Source organism: Apteryx mantelli, chromosome 1 (assembly GCF_036417845.1).
Source record: "Apteryx mantelli isolate bAptMan1 chromosome 1, bAptMan1.hap1, whole genome shotgun sequence".
In the NCBI taxonomy this organism is placed as follows: Eukaryota; Metazoa; Chordata; class Aves; order Apterygiformes; family Apterygidae; genus Apteryx; species Apteryx mantelli.
In genome coordinates this window covers 143,728,347-143,741,854 of record NC_089978.1, presented here as the reverse complement: position 1 = coordinate 143,741,854, position 13,508 = coordinate 143,728,347, and the positions used below count along the sequence as shown (strand labels likewise).

The window sequence follows — 13,508 nt, the reverse complement described above, 5'->3', positions numbered from 1 at the left end:
AAGCCTGAGGAAGTACTCCATTCAGCAGTGAAATTTCTCTGGGGTTAGGTTCATGGCTTGGACAGTGAACTGGCCTGCAGAATAAGAACAAAACTTTCAAATACAAATACCAGAAAAAATTTGCTTTTCCACAGCAGGTTGCAGACCTGTCAGCAGCTAAGAAGCATTACCCAGAATTATCACTATAAGCAAAAAAGGACTTTGATTTGCCTTTTAGAGAGAGAGAGATCTATAAACACACAATACAGTTGGTACACGAGTTCTTCATACTCTTCCTAACTGGGGTCTGTTATCTTAAATGTTAGAACCAGGGTAATTGCGCATAGAAGGACCATAGCCCTACTATCCCGACTTTTCATCTCTAGACCAGCTGGCAGAAGTTGTGCCACAAAAATAATTAACTGATTGGAAAAATATTTCTGTTGGATTGTTCCAACTCAACAAAAATAAAAGCATTTTCTTAAAAGCCAAGTGGTTTTAGTGAGGTTCTTGCAGCAGTCATTGAGGTCTTCAGGAGGCCTGTCCAGCTGCCTTTGAGTGGTGGGTCCCTGGGCTTGCAGCATCCCAAGGTCCAGCTCAGCCTGCCGGCTGTGCTGCTCCAAAACAGGACTGGGTTCCCCTCTGAGGGAAAAGGAGCATTGCAGATTTTCCTTTGCGGTCTCTTTTGAAATGGAATTACCTTTCCGTACATGGTGCTGGAATGATTGTTCAGGGCAAGGAGGGAATTCTGCAGGAGCTGGGGGACGGGGAGAAGGAGGCACACGTGACTGAGCAATCATTAAAGCGGAGGGGTTTTGTGGCCCTGATTTCTCCATGGTGTAATAATCTTACAGCAACTGCTTTAATGACTGCCAGTCTGTTTGCAGTCTCCCGAGCACCAGCTTGTCAGTGATAGGGTTAGGATTTGTGTCTGTGCTTTAGAGTGGCTGAATCTGATGCCTGACCCAAATGCTGGAGTGGCAAAACTGCAAAACGGACCTCTGCTTCTCAGAAACAGCCTAGGGTACTAACTAGCTCCTTTTCTTTTGCTTCGGTACTCAGAAACTCATTTAAGCTACCATTAGCACAATGGAATTCCCAGAGTGATGAAGACCTTCCTAATACGAAATCAGGACTTCTCTTTCGTCTTTTCGGTTTTCTCTCTATTACATGGATCGAGTTTCCCAATACTGAAATGTACTGTCAAACGATTTCTGCACTTCAACATCTAATCACACGCAAAAGCAGTTTACAGCCTTTTACTCTTCTGCCGTAAAGATTATCCCCTTAATTAATGGGACAATAAAAAGCAACTGTAAAATGCACCAAACTATCATCTTTAGTGTATGAACTTAATTTCTGCAGCAGTCATGTAAGAGTCTTCTGATGGGTGAATTTTTGACCCTTCATCCAACAATTTCTTGACCCAAAGCTCTAAAAATAGGAAGGGCAGGTAATTAGTTTTTCAAAAGCTTCCAAAGGAACACGTTCTCCCTCTGCTTCACCTGCCAGGGTTGCTTTGTCCTTTTTTCTTCATATTTCCCACCCCTTCCAAGCTCCGTCCTCTGCCTATTCCCATTTACATCCCTTTTCATCTTCAGTCTGTCAGCAGTCAGCCTAAGTTGGGAGACGGATGTTCACATCACCCATACACACACACCCACACGCATGCATACACATTGCGCTGTTGCTCATGGTGGTGACTATGCAGCTGCTCATCCCAAGACTCTTCTCCCTGCTTTGCTCAAGCGCCCTGTTGCTCCCCAGCTCTGTTTTGGCCAGGTCAGAGACTCTCATGGCCGTTCTGCAGCTGGATAAATTGAAATGAAAGCACAAAGGTTTGGTTCCGTGAGGAAATGCCAAAAATCACAGTGGTTGAGTGTGTGAAATTGCCCAAAACATGTTTCTCCCAGCTTCAAAGTAGAAAGATAGTTATGTTTTTGATTTAATAACCCAACACTTGTGATGAAGGGAAAAAAAGTTACGAATAGCTTTTCCTTTCCATTTTGCCCACCACTCGCAGGCTTCCTCATCAGCCTCTGTCTTTGGAAAGCACATCATACTGATGCATGCTTGAAATGCAGCCATGGTTGACGTCCAGTAAGGCTAATACTGCATTTAACAGCCATGTCCAGAGTGGAAACAACATCCCATACAGACAGCATAGCTTTCCACTCCAAACACCTGCACAGAGCTGAGCGATGGATCGCAGTACAGGCTGTTGTCAGTGTCTGCCTTGTTCCATGTGAGGAAACTGAAGAGAGGATTTATTTCCCTCCTGCCTTTCCCTCTTGGCCCAGTAGCTCCCTCGTGCTAGCTGGGCTACCAAACATGAGTGCCCAGTAGCCCCGAATGCTTACGTGTAGGGCCTTCTGCATGGAGTACTTAATGCCGCTAGAAAAAAAAATACGCGAGATCCTGAAATCTCAGTAACCGCTTCCACTTTTGCAGAAAGAGTAGAAGACCTCTGCTATCCTGAATCTTGGATAAATCTTTTTTCTTATCTTTGCCTCATGGCTGAACTCGCAAGTAATACTGCAGCAAAAGTCTTTTGAGGTCTAGACTGCACGCTAACAGCCCTGATGGGTAAATGGCCAGAGCACAAAGACAAAGCAAATCCATGCCAAAATAACATTAAAAATCAGTAAGATAATATCACTGTCTTCTGCACCAAAAGAGCTTTTGCAAAATAATATAAATGAGAGGGTGAAAATAATGCGAGGCTTTGTAAAGCTCACTCACAGGCCCTGACACCAGGCATACTCCTGCCAGGGTGGCAAGGAACGCCCCACTCAATGCACGTCACAGCATCACAACTCCTTGCTGTAATTACCACTTGGAAGCTAACAGGCCTCCACTCCCTAGGTGGCTGATGCACTTTCTAGAGTCACCATGTGATCCATGTCCACTGGGAGCCTCACTGTGAAAGCACTGTCTTGGAGGACAAGTTGTCTGAGGCTGCCTCAGAAAGAGACCAATTTTCCTATGAGAAACCTAGTTGCACTAAGGCTCTGAAGAAGATGATGGTGCACAGATGGAGAAGACATCCCTCTCCTTTGCAAGGATCATCATGGAGGAGACCACCAAAGAGCAGGAGCAGCACGGGCAGCTGGGGAAAGTGAAGTTACTTGGCTAATGTCACAACCAGGATGACAAACTAAACTACTGCAAGAGACACTCCATCTCCTGAAACTCAGCCTGGTACCTCTGCACTGCTCCAGGTACCTAGCCACAGGGAATGGAGCCCATTTTTTTCTTTCAAGCAACCAACATTTTGCATGATATGTACACCAAAACCAGAATAAGCTGGTACATGATCACCAAGGCAGATTACAGAAGGCTTTTAATGAACCTTTAATTTGGTTTTATCATGACTGCTGAAAAAATGCATTTTGCCCTAATAATTGTTTTGAATGCTCTTATGTGTCAAACTAAATGTAACAAAATTGTACATTAGACATGTCTACTAAAAAGTAATCACAGCAGTCATCAGATTGAGGCTAAGAGGCAAGAAAGCTAATGACATGCTGTATCACTGGCATGAACTGCTGTGGTGCGGTTCCCCCTGGACTAATGCTCCTGGTTAGCCTGGTAAATCACCTGAAGCCGATACCTCTCGCACACTATTTGTGTTTCATGATCACAGCATTTGGGGTTGGAAAGGTTTTAGACTAAGAATACCCTGTACAGAAAGCATTTCAACAATAATGCATTAAATCCTTCATTCTTCACATGTTTAAATACAACTATTAGACTAATTGAGTACACAAATCAGTGTGAGTGTACATCTGCCGCAGAAAACAGCCAAAGCTGCTCTGCTTGAATTTACTACAGCCCTTCTGCCAAATATGGGTGGATTGACACTGCGTCCAGTATGTTGAGACCTTCACACTGTATATTTTAGTATCCCGTCTCCCTTAATCTTTCCATTAGGGGGTCCCAAACTTGAAGAGCAGAAGACAAGACACTGTTAAACTAATGATGTGTGTCAGAACATGTCCTGTAGTCTGGGCACCCAATACTTCTGTGTAAAATTACTTATGGACATTTTCCTTTTGTTTTTGGCCATAAGTACAGAGGAGGGCAAACTAACTTTTGATTTGATCATCATGAACAACTGATCATCTCATGGGAAGAGGATTTTTCAAAGGCACTTCTGGATGTCCTTCATTTCAGTGGACTTCTCCATTCACCTGTAAGGGGTTTCCTCCAAACCACTTAGTCTAAGCAAAACTCTGACCAATGGTCTTAACTATCTTGTTTCACAGATGCACAACAAAAACATGCTCAGATAGGCAGCAAGGAGTCACAGTCACTTATGTACACCCTGATCTGCCACTGACTGCATTTTGTCCCTGCAATGTATTTCCTCATGCATTGATGAAGAGGACAGCACAGAAATGAATGTGAGCCTGAAGCAAAGAGTGTTTTTGTGAAGTTACGTTTGGCAAGCGTGTACCGCTGCGTCACTAGTGAAACTTGGAAGAAAGCCTTGTCTTCTAGCATTTACCAAAAGGCTTCTCTGAACCGACTGGTACCAACTAGGAGCTTTACAGTTACCCCATAGAGCTCCATCAAGGTTATGAGATATCTGATCCCTGCCACACTTCAACATCTGTTTTTTTGCCTTCATGGCAAGTCCTGTCAACATCCTATTTATGAAGGAAGCCTTGGTCTTTAAACAGAGCATTTTATCCAAGACAAATCCCATTTGAGCCATTTCTGGTACCTGGTGAGCAAGGCAGGCTGATAAACTAATATCAGCAGACAGGTAAATTTTTCATTCCCATATCTTCCTTCACCCAAGACTTTGACAATCATTTTATTTGCCAAAGAGTTCCTCCTTCATGTTGTACAAAGAGAAATTAAAAAGACGACTGAAATACCCAGAAATCACATAGCAAAGAAAGTCAAATTAATTATTAAAAAAAACCCTGAATTCTTTTTGTGGCTGTTTTTTCTCCAGCTGCACTATCAAAAAAGAGCTATCAAAGAAAACTATCATTAGTTTGTAATTCAGAGCAACTTCAGAAAGTGGCACTGACACCTCAGCTGACAGCTTCCCAGCAGCCTTGTCATTTCCACGGGCTGGTCACTGTTGCTGGCGGGCGCTGTGACATCACAGCCCACCAGCACCCCCGTGCCAGCAGCTCTCACAGCACCCCGACATGGCAGGGAGGCAAGCACCAGCCCTGGCGCACACCGCGGGACCGGCTTTCTGCACGAGTTTATGTGCCAGCAGCCAGCACCCACGTGAGCAATACAATGCCCAGGCCAGCACCAGCCACTGTTGGTGTGAGCTGCAAGCAGGGCCCAGGTACATCAGCGCTTTGCGGAAGGGCTGCCCCACAACACTGAAATAGTTTCTCTATGTGGTTACTTAAGGGCAAACAGGAGGAAAAGAAAGGGTGGCGAAGCCCTCAGAGGCATGGTTACTACTTGTACCACAATTTTTAGCATTTCACCTACCACCAGCCTTCTGTTTTGCTCTTTGATGCAGCAGAAAAAGAAACCAGGGAGGAAAGTGAGTGCTGTAAAGCCATCACACATACATAGTTCAGATTGGCAGAGGGATCTGGGGACAGATGTAAAGTCTGAAACTACTTTTAACCCTTTTTAACTGAAAAGATTTTGACTTGATAGAGTTCCTTTACCTGTGTATTATCCAGCAAAAATTTTGTGTGCAACTGCATCATTTTGGACATCTAGCCTCCCAGGTTCTTAAAGAAGTTGCTTAAATTAGAGCTATTTCCTAAGCGTAACTCGTTCGCCTGGACTTTGTTCCCGTTGACCATGTCACACTACAGATACCAGATAAGATACTAAGGAAAGCAGTATTTAAGAAGGTAAGATTATTTAAAGCTGTGGTCTAATAATGCTAATTTGGGGGGTAGTCATCCATTTGGTTTTTGGCAGAGAAAAATTAGTCTACAGCAGGAAAGGTTTGAAGAACAGGCTTCCATGCGAGTCTCCAGTTTTCGTTGCTCTCCTACTTTAACAATATTGTATGAACAATATATATTGTATTGTATTATTCATTTGTATTATTTATTAATGTATTAATATATTAACTTACATATTAGTAGTATATTAATAATATATATTAACAATAACAATTGGGGCCTGCAGACCCCAATCCTGTAAAGGGAAGACTGTAAAGGAGATTATAATTGCTAGGTTTCCTGTCCGTAGCTTTCCTCAGAGGGCTGAATGTTTGCCCAAAGCCTCCAAAGGAGAAAAGTAAGGTCCTTGGGGGCCTCTTCTGAAACATTGCTGGGTCTCCTCAACCCCTGAGGCAGGGTCTTAATGCTCTACCAAAGAGGTGCCGATAAGGTTGATGGACTGTTCAGGGCACCTAATAGTTCAGGAAGGGAGAACTTCAGTCGAGGTATTTTAAAAACTACCTGAAGCAAAAATCCTCATGTTCATTGTGAGCTTAGAGCCAGCAGGGCCCCCTCGCCGAAGCCAAGCATGAAGACAGACATGAGTGCACCTCACGCATGGCCATAGCTGAGTTGTTGCATTTGCTTGGCTTTGTTTAAGCACTTTGGGCTCCTGCAGAGCCTGGCATTAATTACGGTCAGGCCAGCACCCATCTCGCCTAAATCATGCTCAATGTGACTGACCTAACCCATTGCTTCTGCAATGGTCTGGGCATTTTGCTACCTGTTTTTTTTGCAGACTCCACAGGCAGGCACTGGTCCCTAAATGTGATCTCTGCACATGAACCCTGACAACCGCTTTAGCCAGCTGCTGCCATGAGCAACTCCTGTGTCTCAGTACAGCTGCAAAGTTTCGGACAGACAGGAGAGAGGAACGCATGGCACAGCCAGCGCCTGGGCACGGGGGGAGTCCGCGGCTCTGGGCAAAAGCCATTTTTATAACTTGGTGATGACATGGTTGCATTGGCATCACCTGATGCTGCTGCAGGATGGCTCCTTACAGGAGGGATGACCACTTATACCTGTAAGAGAGCCTGTTGTGTTGAGCTGGCAAACTTGCCAACAGAAAACTCTCAGATGAAAAGCAGGTTTAATGGATAAACGATGCTTCTGCACTGCTATTAGTTTTTGTGCTCCAAGCCGTGCTCTTTCATGTCGTCTCATCCACCCAGACCTCCTGACTCCTGCTTGCAACGCTGGTTTCAATAAAATAATCACTTGTGCTATTTGTTAAATGATTTTTTGACTACAGAAAACAATTTGATGACCAGAGGGGCAAAGGGGAAACTCCCCAGCCACCTTTCTAGGAAAAAAACAGCACTAAAGCCGGTGGTGTGCCTCAGGTGCAGGTGCACTTTCCCACGGCTGCCCTGCCACACAGCTGGGCTGGGAGTGCGACAGTACAGTGGCAGCATGTTTCATTTAGAAATGGCACAAACCTCCTCTTGCTTAATATGTAGCCTAAAAAGGAAGCCTTGTGCTAGTGTTTTACCACAGAAACAAATGCTTTAGTTACTTGATAATACTTGATAATAATCTTCCAGGTAGGCAGAGGCTTGGTGGCATTTAACAAGGATTTATTTGTATTTACAGCCCTAGAGTGCTGAAGCAGTGATAGAAGTATTCACACTGCTCTGCAGTGCTTTTAAGTGTTAGTGTGCAGTTTAGCCATGGCAAAACCTGCTGCTACTTTTTACACTGTGGGTCTTCAGTTTGGAAGGCAAATGTGCAGAGTAAATGCAAATGGGGACCCACCAAGTTGCACACACACACACACACACACACACACACACACACACACACCCAGCCAAGGCAGTGGCATCTGCCTGTCTTTGATAAGAGTTTCTGCATGTGAGAGCAAAGCACTTTTAGACTGAAATTAAAAGCTTTGATCTCTTTTTTTGTTTCATTATTATTTCATGTTTGAGGTCTTTACGTGTTCCTTGTGGTTCTTATTCGGCCGGTGTATTTAGCGCTCTCGCTCCCACATAGCGCACACACAGACGGAGCAGCGCCCTGGCCAGCTGGCCCCGGCAGCCTCCAGCGGGCTGCAAACGCTCCCGCGGTTACCTTTATGCAGGGCCCGAGTGTGGACTGCCGACAGGAAGCAGGGTTGGCCACTGCCAGGATGTTTAACAGCAGTTATTTGCCTCCCACAGCAACCAGCTCCGTTGCAATCTCCTGTTCCCCAACAGGAGCAAACTCATGGGAAACCCTCTAGGGTAAACAGCTGCGAGCTGCTAGCGCAGAAAAACTATTTAGGGGACCACAAGCCAGACAAGGTGGGATTACTTAGGGAACTAAAATGCTTTTTTCCCCTCCCATGATGGGCTAAGTCTTTCCTGGGCAAGAGCTCAAGGATGCACATGTGTGTGTGTGGGGGGGGGGGGGCCTGAGGTCCAAAGCACAGTCCCAGTACACACTCCCTTGCAGGGCTCAAATATCAAAATATGAGGGGTGGGGAAAGGATGCTGAGCTGTCAAATACACATTTTTAAAGGTCTGGCGTGTTGTGAAGCCCTGGAGACGGCTGGATCAGGCTTGCGCTGATTGCGCCACATGCAGGGACTGCCCATGGCCTGCCCGTGGAGAAAGTGGCACCTGTTCAGAGCCGGGAGGTTCAGCATCCACAGTCCTTTTTACCATTTTTTTTAACTGGGGCTTGATTGCCCTTTGCCTTGCCTGAACGCTGATGCAGGGGGCTGAGGCTGGCTGACTGGGCTGGTTTGGCCAGGGAAGGGCAGGAGCCTGCGGAGGGGAGCAGGGCATTGCCAGGAAGCGATACAGAGAGCCAAACTCTTCCCCAGCCTCTTGGAGACAGCTAGTACAAGTTTCACTGCAAGGGGGACATGTGTGGGGGGAAAAAAAAAATCTTTGGATTTGGACATTTCTGTCAGACCAGAGAAGTAACCCCCAAAGAAGTAGCTACAGCAAGGTCAGCCGAGCAAGCTTTGCTGTTGATATGTCAGACGGGACCTCACCATATCCGTAGCCAGCCTGTTCCCATGGATGCCAATGGATCTAACACCACTTCTGTCAACGTCCAGGAGGAAGAAGGGACACATAAGGCTCCCCCTTCCCCTCCCTGTTCAACACTTCTGCTTCAATGAAAAACAATAAATTTTATTCTTTTAAAACACGCTGCAGGGGGCAGTTCTCTGGAAGAGGGTGGGCTGGGCAGGTAAACTGAGGGGCTACTCAGGGTCCCTGGTGATTGCAGTCCACTTTAGAAAAGCTCCTGAGGTCAGCCAGGAGCATTACATTGAGATTCTTGGTAGGAGTCAAGTCAACGTGCAAAGAAGATCTTTCCAAAAAAAAAAAAAAAAATAGAAGTAAGTGAAGAATTCAGCTTCTTGGGAACTCTTCCAAAGTGTATTCAAAGCATCAGCTGGGAAACCATTAAATGGTCCCTTGTTTGTCATGAGCTTAAGAGAAGCCAGATAAAACAGAGGAGCTGCAGAGGCAAAGCATAAACTTACCAAGGTAAGCAAAAGCTCTCAGCAGAGTGGCTTAAACGTGTTTAGCAGCATCATGCTGCAAGTGTGCCATGATCAGCACCTGAGCTTTGAAGGTTCATGTTGATGTTTTCTAGCAGAGCTCTCCCTTTTGCTGCTGACACCCAGGGCAGAGATGAAGTCCAGGCTCTGCTGCCACCAGGGGATGCTGCAGGGGCTCTCACCCAGCTGCCCCTCTGTCTCTGGCAAGGTGCTGCCCACCACAATGACACTGTGTTTGGTTTCCCCTCATCTGCTTGCAGCTAAAAAACCGTGCATCAGAGACCTTTACCCCATGCCAAGCATGGGACCCAGCAAATAACACAGTGACGGTCCAGGGACATCCACACATCCACAGAGGAAGCAAACCATGTGTGTGGGTCTTGCTTGGTTCATTTTTTTGCAGTCATGAAGCCAGACTGCAATCATGGAAGAGAAGCAGCATGTAACCTGTAGTCAGTGGCTCAACACATTTTCTTGTATGACACTATTTCAAACCATCAGAAAATTCTGGGGAGTTGTGCCAAATGCACTTTAAACATCACTATTATCCAATCCAGAACTTCATTTTTCTCAATTTACTGCTTCATGCACTGTTTTCTAATGCTCCCCCTCCTTGGTTCTCCCTGGCTTTTTAACTAAGGCAATAATATTTTGCTAGCCAAAGAAAGCAGAAGTGCCCCCAGGAGGTGGGCCCTGACGCCCGTGAAGTGCTGCACGCAGGAACACAAGAGCCAGTCTGGGTGATGAACTCTCGGTCCTGTGACCAGCAATGGCACAACCCCTCGCTCTTTCAGAAGCTACAGCTTAAATCATGACGACAGGATTCAATAAGATGGAGTACATTGGAGGCCCTGGATGATGGGGATGTTTTTGGAGAGGGAGCATTTGAGGGATTTCTTAATTTAAGATCTCCTAACTCCTCTGGTACCTCTGTGCTTGCCTGTGCTTGGCTCTGGAGGTAAGAGGCAGCTGCTGCCCAGCACCTGTTGCTCGCGGGCTTGGTATTTTGGTCAATCACATGAAAGGACATGATGTCCCTTCCTGGGGGCTGCACTTGTCTCTCGCTGTCATTCGTGCCCCTGAACAAAACCTCCCCGCTTCAGAAAGCGAGGTCATTTTTCAAGAGATGTTGGGCTCGCTCCTGAAATCATTGTTTAAGACTAATCAATATCAAATGGAAAATAAAATATCCTAGTATCGCTGCAGAGCAGCCACGGCCTGAGCGGGGGGCAGGAGCCGCTGCTGCCTGGATGGGACAGAGTGCGAATGCTAAAACACAGGACTGCTTTAATGACAGCAGCCAGTCCGGCAGCAGCAGTCAGCTCTGGTTCCCCTGCGACTACTGAGCAGAAAGACTAATGCCACGGCTCACTCCCAAAGACAAAATGCAGAAGGGAATTAAAATGTCTGTGCTAAAAGTGCTTAATGAGCAAAGGTTGGGGCGGGGGGGGGGGGCATTTCTACTGCATTTAAACAACACAGAAGTTGTCTGCAACCCACCAATGAAAATGCAAACAACTTCAAAGAGCAATGCCACTTATTTATTTTTTTCCCCCCCCTCGCTGGCTAGAATTTCTGTGTGCCTGTGTACGCTTTGTAGTATTTCTTCTATCATGACAATTTAATTTTTTGTTTGCTTTTTTAAGGGAGGAAAAAAACCTACTTTTGCTTTAATGATATTCGCCATGGTGAACTTGAAAGCGGCTCACAGAAGCAGAGCTCTGGCATTTTCTGTTTGCACCGATCAGTCGCTGGCGATTGATCTCAGAAGCCAGGCTTCATTTTCTAAGCAAAAAGTGAGCTGTGGTTAGCAAAATCTGATTAAAGTGAGTAGAGCTGCATCTGATGTGGCTGTTGCCACTCATTTCTGCATAAAGTCTCTCTTTTTAACTACAGAGGACCTGCAGAACACAGAACAAAAAGCACATATCCATTTATAATGCACTGTTGTGAAAGTTTAAGTGTTTACTAATAGGCCATCAAACTGCAAGGAAAGCAGCAAACAATGGGTATGGCTGCAAGGAGAATAAACTCCTGCACAGCTGTTGTAGCTTTTGTACGACATCCTTATACAGAGGCCTAGCACAAGACAGGCGCTCACTGGACTGATGATGCTGTTAAACCCATCGCGCAAAAACTGCTGCCAGGGCTCCTGAAATAAATATTAAAAAAGAAGTGGGTTCTTGTCTTTGCTTCCCGATTTTTGAGCCTTTAGGGCACACAGATCCATTATGGCTTCTCCTTCTTAAGAGCATGAAGCCTAAAAGCATGTGAGATGCTGCCATAGCCCATGCAATGCCAGCCTTCCTCAATCTGCTCCTTTGGAAGGGGCTGGCATCTCCCTGCAGTAGTTCATGATAGACAAAAGAGTTACCTTTCCTCCCATTTCTGAGGAAGGGGAGACAGCGAGGGAAGGTAGAGGAGATGAAATTGCATTCGAAGAGGTGCAAATACAAAACTCACGCTCGGAGACAACACGTTTCCTTCAAATGGCTATTTACAGAGTGGCTCCTCTGTGAGCTAACTAATGGCATGTGAAAAGGTCCTACACACCGAAAACAGTCTGTCATGTTAAAATGAAGAGCTCTGAAGCTGTGAAGTCTGGCAGAGCTGTACAGCTAACTTCCCCGTGGAAGGGGAAGGGGGATCCCCCAGCTCCCGACTGCTTTCAAAGACGATGCCCGGTGCCACAGCAGGCAACGTGGCGGCTCCTGGGGCTTCTAAAAACCTGCACCAAAATCTTAATTTAAATTACTATCAAAGATTAAAGGCTAGCACAAGCCTACCCTCCCTTGCAACTGCATTAAGACAACATGCCGAGCTCTGTAATTGGCTCGTGTCCGCTAGCACAGCGCTGGGTTGATAGGTTAGGATGATGGCAGGATGCTGAGATGGATTACATATGACCTGGTTTTGCTGGTTTGGGGAAAGAGCAACACTGGGGAAAATAAGGGTGCTCTTTCTGTAGTAGGGGATAGAAGGGAGAAGGGCAAAACCTAGCTGCAGCAGAAGCAATGAACCAGTTCAAAAAACCTCCCTGCTAACTACAGCCTGAAATGAAACTGCAACACACTGCCAAGTGTGAAAAGAAAGCAAGACAAAAAAAAACCCAAACACCCCCCCGAAAAGTTCTGCCCAATAGGTGGAAGTGTCATTACTGTGGCTCCTGCTCTGCATAAGCATGAGCCACTGACATAGATTTTATGTGGCTTTAATATTGTTTTCCCTTCCTTTTGCTTGCTTTACTGAAGACTTACTTTCCTTCCACCTGTCAGGAATCAGAGAATTCCTGCAAGAGGCCTAATCTCTCATCCTTTAATTACTATGTTTACCCCAAATGGGTCCAGTTGTCTCATCTGAAAGCACAGGTCTAAAACCAACCGTCTGTTAGCAGGTAGCAGCAGCCAGCTGTATGTCCTCAGCCTGGAGAAGGGTCCTTTCCACAACCCCGCAAGAAGCAAAGGCTGCTTTGCCCACCACGCGCGTGCCCACCACATATGCCCGCCAAAGCACGAAGCAGCACATGCAGACGGCTTGCCTGACACATGGGAACACGTTACGTGTGGCGACCTTTTCATGCCTCTGAGCCCTTGACTTTCTCCCCAGCTAACCCAATTCATTTCCATTTGGGCAAAGCTAGCAAAGTGCTTGAATTCTGGTCAAAACTTAGGTAACACAACCTGTGAGACATGGAAGAGGATTAGAGAGACGTCTGAGGCATTGCCAGCATGATTTTTATGCCTCTGCATTCAGATCTGAAGAAGAGCAAGATGGGGGAATTACTCAAAGAGTTGGGAAGGCAAGAAAGGGACGCCCGGACAAAGTGTGTCTGCCTGAGAGAAACGATGACCTCAGAGAGAATAGCCTAGATAATCTGGAATGACAAAAGTTAAGAAGCAGAAAAAACAGGAAGAATTCTAGGCATTCTGGCATTGCTAAATCTCAAAATTTAATACAGTGATGGAGAGAGCGGCACTGGTAACTTCCCCTGAACTCAGCAGGAGTTTGGCTGGGAATGGATCCCAGCAGCGGGTCCTGAAGAGGCCAAGCTGTATCCCTTCAGCACAAGTATCACAATGACTACAATGCCG

General features: G+C 46.0%; 1 protein-coding gene across 1 annotated transcript in view; it reads left to right on the top strand.

The window, feature by feature from the left end:
- The window catches only part of ARHGAP8 (Rho GTPase activating protein 8), a 77,519-nt gene extending 69,816 nt beyond the window's left edge, over positions 1-7,703 (top strand). The window contains exon 12 of the mRNA XM_013947671.2: positions 6,661-7,703. Coding sequence (XP_013803125.1) covers positions 6,661-6,687 — 27 coding nt within the window. The 3' untranslated portion in view covers positions 6,688-7,703. The remainder of the gene's footprint in view (positions 1-6,660) is intronic.
- Positions 7,704-13,508: the final 5,805 nt, after the last annotated feature.